We start from the raw sequence: 11,671 nt of genomic DNA on the forward strand, positions 1-11,671 counted from the left end.
GCTGAGTATATGGCAGGCACTCAATATTTGATAAATTGGAACATACTTGATTTTTTAAAAAATGATCCTGGACTAAATTTTTGCTTAAAATAGTATCTTTAAACTTTATACCATAATGTTTTTCTTTATAAATACTTTTCATGTTGCTGTAGTCATTTCAGTGACCTTATAAATTAACCAATGTCTACAGCTGATGCTTGAATGTAACTGCTACTAGACAATAAGAAAGACTGTACCCTAGGAAGAGCTGTGTCTCACAGTGCTGGACACATAATAAATGTTCAAGAGTAACTACTTAGTTGTTTTTTTATTAAGCTTCAGAATTTATTCAGTAATTTTGCTACACGTACCACAAGTCTTTAAAGGAATTTCTTATTATTAATTATTAAGATTGTGTATAAGTGAAAACTTGAAAAGTATGATTCTTGTGCAATTATAAATACTATATTAACCAGTGGGAACTCTAAGTAATTGAAAGTCTTATCCTTGGCAAATCTGAGGAAAAAATTGCTTACAAGCATTATACTAGGGACCCTTTACATATGATTGCAATTAGAACTGATGCATATGAACAGTTAGAGATCAATGCTAAATTCTATGATAATGACTATAAATACATTATGAATACATTGATTCAATAAATATTAGACTCCAGCTTTATGATACAGCCTACAGTAGGCCAAGAGATAGACTATATAGTCTGGAGAACAAGGAGGAAAATATAATCATTGTGTAGTATGATTCAGTGCTACAATAAAAAAAGTACAAAGTACTATTGGTGTATATAAATTAAGAGCAGCAAATGGTGCAGAGAGGGAAAAATTGATATGGATTGGATTAGTGATATAGGCTTAATTTTTTTAAGAAATAGGCAATATTATATAATTTTTTGTACTATGTCTTGTTATTTGATGTATTTTTTAGGGACTTATTGTCTAGTATTTTTCTATTTTGTGAAGGGAGATTAAAAAATCCCAAGGGGCTGTTTATATGTTATGAATTAGTTGAGACGCTAAGAGCTCCTAATTCTCATTATACTATGGTGTAGCAATTATAAAATATATTCAAAGTCAAGTGGATATAACTTAGTGAGCAAGTAAGTTATCTACTTGGTCTACTATTTATTATGTCATATAGTAGGATGACATAACAGGAAATTAGTAGGAATAATTATATTTTAAACAGATTATATAATTTATTTTAAATTATAAATTTTTAAACTAGTTTTAATCAACTTAACAGTCCTTTTTCTTATTTCTTATTAAGGGTCTACTATATTTGTTGGTAACAGACCAAGGATTTCTCACTGAAGAAAAAGTTGTTTGGGAAAGCCTACACAATGTTGATGGTGATGGAAATTTCTGTGACTCAGAATTTCATCTGCGGCCTCCTTCAGATCCTGAAACTGTATACAGAGGACAACAAGATCAGATAGATCAGGTAAATATGTTTCATCTTCATATTGTTTTATTGATAAATGCTCATTCCTTTCAAATATGAATTTGGTTATTCAGAATTTTGAACTAAAGATTTGTTAATTAATATATCAATACTTGTGAAATTCTATTACTTCCTAAATAGATAAATGATTATTTTACATTAATTGTACACTTTGGTTCAGAAGGCCTAATTATATTGAACTGTGAAGGTCATGTAAAGAGCTGGAATTTTATTCTAATTGTAGGAGGGAAGATATGCCAGATATTAAACATGGAAGTGACAATGATCTAATTTATCTGTTTTTTTAAAGTGAGGTAACATTAGTTTATAACATTATATGTTTCATATGTACAACAGTATATGTCTACTTCTGTAAAAAATATGGAATGCTTTACAAATTTGTATGTCATCCTTGCATGGGGGCCATGTTAATCTTCTCTGTGTCGTTCCAATTTTAGTATATATGCTGCTGCAGGAAGCACTGCTTTACCTTTTTAAAAACCTGCTATGTGGCAAATGCATAGGAAGGACACTGGTGTAAGCAAAGTAGCGATTTGCTTAGCTTTAGTGGTAGAGACGAAGAGATGAGTACATATTTGAGATCTATTTTGGTTAGTTAGAAAAAAGTAGTACAGAGGGAGTCTTCAAGATTGCATGCACTGGGTAAAGAGTAGGGTGTTCTAAGCCTTAGAATCCAAGATAAGGAGGAACAGACACTTTTACAGCGGGAGCTGCACTGCTGGTAGAATTCTTATTTAGAACTGAGATAGATGAAATTTTTGCTTGTTGGTGGGTAGACTTAGAGCCACAATTGCGTTTATTACTAGAAGTCTAACAATGATGTGACGTTTTCTTTAACTGAGGTGGAAATATGGTTATGTTAAACAGTTGGCACATGTTTTGCTGATAACAATTTAAGTGCATAGAGACTTTGTTCGTTTAGCCAGTATTCATTGAGCAGTTGTATTGAACACTGTAACTAGGTCCTGGGGACACAAAGATAAATCATTCTGTCCTGTTCTCAGAGACTCGGCAGTCAGTTGGGGAGGCAGGTATTTTACCAACTAATATATAAGTTCTGTAATGGCAGTTTGAATAGCAAGCTGTGAATGGACAAAAGAATACTTGATTCAAACAAATGCTAATCTTTCTAGGACTCTCAACTTTGCTTTGACAAACAGCCATAGTAATCCATACTCATTTTCCTCCAGAAGGTATACAGGGGCATTGTTTTTAAGTGTTATTTAAGAGAAGTATACAAGATTTTTAAACCACTGTATATAAAAAATATTGGCACACAGGGATTTTAGTAAAGCAGTAGATTGCCACAGTAATCTAGTCATAAGATCTTGAGAATATACATATGATATTGTTTGCAAAGTAACAAAGAAGGGGGTCTTTGCTGATGGTCCAGTGGCTAAGATTTCACGGTCCCAAGGCAGGAGGCCCAGGTTCAATCCCTGCTTAGGGGACTAGCTCCCACATGCTGCTACTAAGAGTTCACATGCCACAACTGAAAAATGATCCTGCATGTCAGATCGAAGATCCCATGTGTGTCAACTAAAGATCTCCCTTGCCACAACTAGGACCCAGTGCAGCCAAATAAGTGAATAAATAAAAATAAATTTTTTTTTTTAAGTATCAGACTTGGCAAAGAGTGGAATTTGAAGAATCGAGGAGAAAAATTTGAAGGACAATTTCTTGATGCCTCTAAGATGATCATGCTAGATAGTACAAGGTGTTCACAGGCAACAACCTTTTACATATCTTCTGTGATTATTTATAATTCTCTTACTTTGAGAGTGTGCTGGGGGAGGTGCACAGAATAGTCAAGTTTCATTCAGCACTAATTTGTAATAAAAGTGGACGTTAAGTTAGATGTATAACTTTTGACCAAAGATGCATCACTTTATCTCATAGGAAATAATCTGAGTATGTGTATAGGAGGAGGAAGAGCATGATTAAGTAACTGCATATGATTGTTTGATGGACAGCTACATTGGCTTTAAAAATTGTCTTTGGAAGACTTTAATAAATAATTTGGGTCTGTGTTTATGATTTTTTTAAAACAGAAGACTTTTATGACATTAAATAGAAAAGAAAACAGATTATGAAAGTTTCAGGAGTTGGAAGATGTATTTAAATCCATATGTGAATATAGAAAAAACCGAGATGAATTATATATTAATTGTTAACAGTAGTTGACTCTGTGACGATAATATGGTAATCTTAACTTTCCTATTTATGCTTTTTTGTATCAATTTTCTATAGACATGTGCTTCTCTCTTTTATAAACTTTCTTGAATGCCTTATATACTGCTGCTAGAGAGAATTTTAAATGAATTTTTAAAATATTGATAACAATGGCAGTATTGCCGAAATAATACTGTTTCCCAAACAGAAATAATAAACTTTTATTTTTATATTTAACATCTAGATGTTTTAAAAAAGCCATTTTCACAGATTTGTAGATATAAGCTCTGGATTTATACATATTAGTTCTTAGGTAAAATCTCACAGCTAAAGATGGTTATCATTTAATTTCTTAGGACTATCTTATGGCTTTATCTTTACAACAAGAACAGCAGAGCCAAGAGATCAATTGGGAACAAATACCTGAAGGAATCAGTGATTTGGAACTAGCAAAGAAACTCCAAGAAGAAGAGGATCGACGAGCTTCTCAATATTACCAGGAACAGGAACAAGCTGCAGCAGCTGCTGCTTCTGCTTCTGCTTCTGCTTCCGCTTCTGCTTCTGCTTCTACACAGGCCCCGGTAAAGACTACTGTTCTGACTCTTAAATATAAGGATCATTTTAGCAATAAAGAAATGTGTACTGAGATTAAAACTTTTAAATTAGGTATTGACTCTGTTAGCATTTTAGTATCCATGGGTTTTATGACACAGTCCTAAGTTTGTGATTATCTTGCTGCTGCTGCTGCTGCTAAGTCTCTTCAGTCGTGTCCGACTCTGTGCGACCCCATAGACGGCAGCCCACCAGGCTCCCCCGTCCCTGGGATTCTCCAGGCAAGAACACTGGAGTGGGTTACCATTTCCTTCTCCAGTGCATGAAAGTGAAAAGTGAAAGGGAAGTTGCTCACAAGTTATTTATTGTTTATTTACTTACAATAATGGATACATTAATTATATCTATTCTGAATGATAGAGGCAATTACGCAGGTACCATATAACATTAAAAATTTATATACCAGTAGCCTTTTTTCCATTAATGATTCCTTTTACTTTCATGGTTTTTCTTTCTAGGTAACTCTGCTTAAGCATCTTAGAAAAATTGTGATAATTTCTTCCTGTTTATTTTCCTTAAAGCAAAGCCAGCCAGCGCAAGCCTCTCCGTCAAGTGGCAGACAATCTGGAAACAGTGAACGTAAACGAAAGGAACCACGAGAAAAAGATAAAGAAAAGGAAAAGGAGAAAAATAGCTGTGTCATTTTGTAACAAGTGTGGATTCTGTTGGAGCCATCTGTATGTCTTCAGAAACAACCATAGGAGGAAAGGAAGAAAAACCGATAAATACCGTCTGTGCCTGATTTCCCAATGGATTTTGTTCATGTTTATCAGGGGAAAGGTTGTTACTTAATTACAATCAGACTTTTTAAAATCACACAGTATACTCTTTATGAGCTGGAGTTTCATGTTACAAGTTGGAAATGCTGTGTTGTTATTCATGAAAAATAATGCACTTGTAGCCAAATAAGTAAATAACAGCAAATTTTATGTCATAGTGACATTCATAACTCATATCAGTTAGTAAGCTATTTCATTTTCTGTTCTAACAATGAATAGAGATAATTGATTTTGTCTGATTCCTTCCTCAAATCTAAATATTAGCACAATAGTTTCTGAAATTAATTTTTACAATGTTAAATTATGATCTGATCCATGAGAAACCAGGGGTTTAATATATAAAAAGAAAAAAAAAGACAATAATAATAATAATAATAAATAACCCTCAGTTGTATATTGGACTAGTTCAGCCCTTGAACAGCTTTACCTTTGTTTAGGAATGTACATTTTAGATATACGTTGAGAAACTGATAATGGAACTTGGATTTAATTTAGATAAGAAAAAAAAAATTTTATTTCTTTTCCAGTAACAAAATTACATAACACTAATACTCTCAAAATTAGATCTTAAAACTTTGTAGTGTTGTAAAATTTTGAGGAGTTTTAAAATCTTTAATATAGGTTACTTGGACCACAGTTACTATTTATTCAGTGTGACAGATGAGTATAAAGAGAAAACCACAGTGGATGCTAGCCCTTGTAAATATAGGGATTTACAAAAAGAGATAGTTCAGTGTCTACCTTTTTCTATAATTACCTTGAACCTTAAAATTTAAATCATGTTTATTTTGTAGAAAATTAAGTATACTTATTAAATCAAAAAAAAAAGCACATTTCTGAAAGGATGTTAGACAGAGATAGTCTCTGAGTCTAGTAGAAAAGCATTATTAAAAATCTGTTTGACGATAGATAAGAATTTGGAGGAATTTATGTAGAAACAATCAGATTTTTCTAACTTATAAGAACCAAATAACCTATAACATCTTATAGTGTTTCTAGGATTCAGAAAGAATATTTATTGAACTTTATTATGAGGCAACACATATTTTCCTGTATTTCTATAGTTTGGAAAACTATCCTTGATAGTCCTTTTTATATGCTTTATATTTAAAAGTTTGTTTTAGTCATTTTTGAAAAGACTATTGCTGCTGTAAGTAGTTACGTGATTTACATTCTAAGCCTCAGTAAATTTGTCTGTTCAAGAGCATCTTAATTTAACCTGAGCATCCACTTAAAGAATGCTTTTTGTGGTCTGAGGGGACGAAAGACTACAAAAAAACCCGTCGTCTTGATTTCTTAAGCTATGTCCTTCACATTCTCTGTGATCCAAGACCAGTTGTAGGATAAATCTATATATAAAAAGTAAAGTCTTATTTATGGATGAAGTTATTCTAAGAGAAATATTCAGGGTCAAGCTGTATCTTTTATGTCCGCCTGTATCGCATGTCTCTTTATGTTATACCATTTGTTATTCCTTCAAATTTCACATGCTAGCATGATAAGTCATCAGAGAATCTGTTTGGTTTATAAAACTTTCATACAAAATATTTGGTGAGCCTCTTGACCGTAACCCAAAATATGCATATAGTGCTCAAGTAATCAGATATAAAATGTATTACACAGTTCTCTGTTAGCTCAAACAAGTTGATTTTTAGGCCGAGTTTATTCTTGATATCACTGTTGGTTAAAGGAGGAAACACAGTGTCGGTGCATTATATTTTATTAAGAAACAAAACAATAAATCCTGAGAAATTTTTAAAAATGTATTTGAGGCATACTTTTCCATAATTATATTCCTAACTATTCATTGCCCTTGAAAAACATATGTGTAGAAGTTATTCCTCTGTTAGTTGTTACTGTCTTCTTAATTTGTTCCAAAGACAACACTGCCATTCTGCATTCCCATTGAAGGAAGAAAAATTTACTCAAAACCAGCAGTACTGCTATCAGATAAGTAAATGTCAATGTATACTTATAAGAAATAAGTAAGAAATATAACGTGTTTGCTAATTCAGCCTTTTTCTATGTAATATTTCCCACTTGGGCTTTCTTACATTCCTGAAATTCAGTTTGGTATACCAAGAGTAATAATGATAAAATGTTTACTTTGAATACTGTGGGGGGAAAATTAAATGTTTAATTCTGTTAAAAAAATTTCTTAGAGATCTGGTTTTACATCCTTGAAAGTAAAAAAGAGTTTAGAGCAATTATGTTTTTATTTTGCTCAAGTCAACAAATTACATATTCAGACATGTCATTGTTGGTTTGGGTATATTGGAATTTGATAGTGGTGTATTAGTCTTTCCTTCACAGTACTTTGTAATGCTTGAAAATTGTTACATGTATAAGACTAGCAGAAATTAGAACTTAAACATTTTTGTTTTTAAGATTTATAGGCTAGATTAGAGGCACATTTGCATCAACCAGTCACCATTAGAGCTAGCAAAAGAGGCAGATGAATGAATGGATACGGTCATTGAACTTTCTCGTACTTTCAAAGACTATTCCTTAAGGTTAGTGACCAGTCTTTATTAACAGTATGAAAATTTTCTCATGCCAATCCCAACAGTGCTGTGATTTACAGTGTTATCAACACTTAAAAATTGTGTTTTGTGTGTGTGTGTGTGTGTGTTTCTGAAGCAAGGATCTATGACTCCTAGATCTAATAGATTCTCAAGGGAATCTGGGAATGTTCCTCAAATTTAAGAATCATTGTAAGCATACGCACACCAAGCTATTTGAGGCAGTTAAAACTGGCATTTGGCTGCTTCCTGTAAAATGCTAGTTCATTGTGCATAGGTAAAGTATCTTATTTCATGTTTCAAGGTGTCCAGTAAGTAGTTGAATGAGACATATAGATTTAAGTATTAGAATTAGGCTTTGGAATATATTTTCTGTCTAACATCTCTAGTATTTGACTACTTATCCCACATTATGTTTTGAATTTTTCCCCTTACTTCTTGATCTTAGCTTAATTAATAAGCAGTTTACTATCAGATTGATTGAATCCAACATTAACCATTTTGTACTTTCACAAAACCGTAACATTTTGTTTTCAATGAATAAGCAGCTCAGTTCATTAAGAGACAAAACATCTCGAGAGGAAAGAGGACTAGAAGTCAAATATATATTTAAAAAGAGAACTATATTAATGTTGGCCTTTCAAGCAGATACTTATAAAATTCTACTGGACAAAAATCAAGGCAAGAATTTCTAGAGCTGTCCTGAAACAAATCATTTGTTTTTTTTTTAAAAAGCAAATTGATGACATTTCATTTAACTTTCCTATTGAATGAAGTTATAGTAAAACATGATGGAAAGCTTATGGCTTTTACCTATCACAAAATATTTGGACATACAACTTAAACCCTAATAATAAATTTACTAAAATTTGATAAAAATAAGATCACATTAAAGATAGCATATAATTTGTATTTCAAGGGATGGGAAATGTGAAATTCTGAAGCATTTTGTCTGAAAACCTGGCTTTTATCCTGCCTTCAGCAATTTACTGTGCCTCAGTTTAAGTATCTCAAGAGTGCTCATTTTAGTGCTTTGCACCTTCAATAAGCACAGGGTATTATTGAAATAATCATAAATATTACACATCTTTTGCTCTTGAATGTGTAGATGTTTTTCCCCAGTGGCAATATTTCTACAGCCAGTTTTTTTCTGAATGCTGTTAAGTGTGGAGAGTTGTCTTGTGCTTGAGTATGGCATCTTCTCCTCCCCAAGTGTGTGTGTGTTTTGTTTGCTGCACTGCACAGTATGTGGGATCTTAATTCCCAAACCAGGGAGTAAACCCATGCCCCCTGCAGTGGAAGTGCTGAATCTTAACCACTGGATGCCAGGGACTTCCCTCTTCCACAAATGTAGGATTTTACAGTTGCTTTTGTGTTCTGTAGGGCTACAAAATCAAAACCAAGAGTACTTGGGAGTATAAAAGGGTTGAAAATCTATCTTTTCCAGTATCTTTAATATATCTAAATATTTAGATTCTGTTCCTTCATGGAATAAAGTACAGTGGGATCAGATTACTGATACATATATATGAATGTTTTTGCTGGATAAAATTCATTTAGATCTCTTATGTATTGTCCTTTTTAGGATTATTTAATTTTTTTTAACTATAAAATGTTATTTGATATATACAGTTAAATTTCTGTTAGAAAGTAACCAAAAATAGTAAAAGAACTAACTGGAATCAGAGTTCAGTTCTTAGGTCCTCTAGTTATTGAGTGTCATTTTTACAGATGTCCAGCACTCTTTGGAAAACGTGAAAAATTGTGGTTACTCTTTTGGAATGACACTTTAAAACTAAAATTATAATCAAAGGCTTCTTGAATAAAATATACTATAATACAGAGATAATGCAGTCCAAAGGGACAAATTGCAGGACCCTGTTAATTTATTTTGAAGATTTATTTAAATTTTAACTCATGCATGTCTCTTAATTCCATTGTTTCTACTGTTAGAAATTAGAGTTTAGTAAATTATGATATGCATATATGTATTTTACATGGATTCTAATGTCTAACTTTCCTTTTCTGATCCCCAAAAAAATTCAGCTCATAATGCAGGGCAAAGGTGTTCAACTGTTTCCTCAAGCTTAGCTTTATACTGCTGACCTGAGAAGGAGTGAAATTTAGACTTGTCTACCTATAATACATTTTTTTACAGCATAGAACTGTCCCAGAAAATGTGTTAAAATACCATGGCAGAAACATAAAACCTAAACTTTAAACCACTGTAGATTTAAAGATCAAAAAGTTATATGTTGCAATGTCTCTACTTAGTCTGATATTAATTCTAAGAATTCCTTCAAACCACTTAATTTGTCACAATTAACTTTAAGGATTTTGTATCTATCCTTACTGCAATATCCTGACAGGCAGAGGTACCTCCTAGATTAGATGGTAGACAAAATTTTTCTAAAGGTGATCCTGGCTTCTTTGGCACTAGTGTAGTTATAGCTTTAAATAAGAATTCAGGAAACTGAAATACCTATTTAAATTCTCAAATCAAAGACCTGTCCAAATGAGCATTATAACTGAAATACCCTGCAGAACAGTTCTAACTAATGAAATATGTTTTAAGACTAAGATTGGCATTTAATCCTCTCCTATATGTCTCTCAATTTTGTCTGTTTTTGTTGTTTTTTACATGGTAGTTGAATGAAATAGCCATTTTTTCCAGGGTATATAGGATATCCTAGAGCTTTACAGATTTTTAAAGATGAGAATTTGAAAAGCTTCCAGTGGTTTTTGTTAAAATGCTGTTTTCTTAATAAAATGATAACTATTGTTTTCACAGATCTACACATCACAAGTAGGATAATATGATTGGAGATTGATGTGTGCTTGCTACCCAACAATCAGCAAAAGGGATAATCATCACTTGTGAAACTTCAGAGGTACCCTGAAAGTAATTTCCTAAAGTTAGTGCATGTGTCTTTTTTCCTTTTATTGTGCGGAATAATTGGAATGTCGCACATATTTGGGGGCCTAGCAAGTGAAATGATGTAACGACCACAGAGAAAGTGATCTTGAAATACAACAAGAGAAAAGGTTTTCTTCTTCTTTCACTTTATTGTCCAGCTATTTGGGTCAGGAGGTTGCTATGATAGATCTCTGTACCAGGCCAAGACTGGCCAACTGAAATAGAGTTCTCAAAAAGTTTAAATATATAGACTGTGTACGAGTGCCTATTTTTTTCTCCTTCTTTCCTTTACTATCTTAATGCCCTTTCTGCTTCTGAAGTAATATATCTGTTTTGGTTTATGACCAGCTTGAATTCCAGTTGTAGAATAATAAATAGTAGCCCTAGAGGTTGATAGAAAAGAGCACTGAAATACAGTTTTTGAATGAAAACACTTATAAGCATCTCCCCAGCTTAGGGTTGAACTGAATTTTTAAGAAAATTATTGTTTTATATGCTAATTATGCTAAAACTTTTTGAATTTAAAAACTAAGTCTTAAGTTTCAGAAGTTTCGCTTTTGGAGGATACTCCTATAAGGGGCATATTGAACAAAGATGAGAAAGTATAAAATATTTCTGAAGGAATTATTCAGTATTATTCAACTTTTAATTTCATGTTTGTTATTGTACCACAAAGATAGTGTCATTTTTGGATTAAAATGTTAGATTTTTGTTAATATACTTAAATCTGTAACCAGTGGTAACACTATTAGTATTTTTTATTATAGATTATATTTTATTTCAATAAACTTTGATATTTAGACCCAAAAGTATTTCTGCTATGTATATTCATCTCATTAAGCTACTTCTTATAAACTTAAAATAAGTGGGAAAATGGGGAATTAACATTAATTCACATTTGCCTAGGATTGGCTCTTAACATACTTGGACCAACTCTTATTTAAAATTTTTTTTTAATCTTTTCCAATGTGTCTGTTTTTGTGCCAGTACCATACTGTGTTGATTACTATGGTTTTGTAGTATAGTTTGAAATCTGGAAGGGTAATACCTCCACCTTGTTCTTATTTCTCTGGATTTCTTTGGCTATTCAGGGTGTTAGGATTGTTTTCCTATTTCTGTGAAGAAGGTCATTAGCATATTGGTGGGTAATGCATTGAATCTGTGAATGGCTTCGGGTAGTATGGCCATTTTAACAGTATTAATTCTTC

General features: G+C 32.4%; 1 protein-coding gene across 2 annotated transcripts in view; it reads left to right on the plus strand.

Annotated features, from left to right (window-relative positions):
- FAM63B (family with sequence similarity 63 member B) overlaps positions 1-11,272 on the plus strand; it is an 81,690-nt gene extending 70,418 nt beyond the window's left edge. Inside the window, exons 7-10 of one of the 2 annotated variants that reach the window (XR_001918679.1) lie at positions 1,267-1,440; positions 3,990-4,214; positions 4,767-7,537; positions 10,338-11,272. Coding sequence is in view for 1 of the 2 variants with exons in the window: in XM_013967109.2 (XP_013822563.2) it covers positions 1,267-1,440; positions 3,990-4,214; positions 4,767-4,895 (528 nt within the window). In the remaining variant the exon portion in view is untranslated. Of the gene's footprint in view, positions 1-1,266; positions 1,441-3,989; positions 4,215-4,766 lie in introns of both variants that reach the window. The other variant, XM_013967109.2, reaches the window with a different exon arrangement.

This window comes from Capra hircus, chromosome 10 (genome assembly GCF_001704415.2).
Source record: "Capra hircus breed San Clemente chromosome 10, ASM170441v1, whole genome shotgun sequence".
In the NCBI taxonomy this organism is placed as follows: Eukaryota; Metazoa; Chordata; class Mammalia; order Artiodactyla; family Bovidae; genus Capra; species Capra hircus.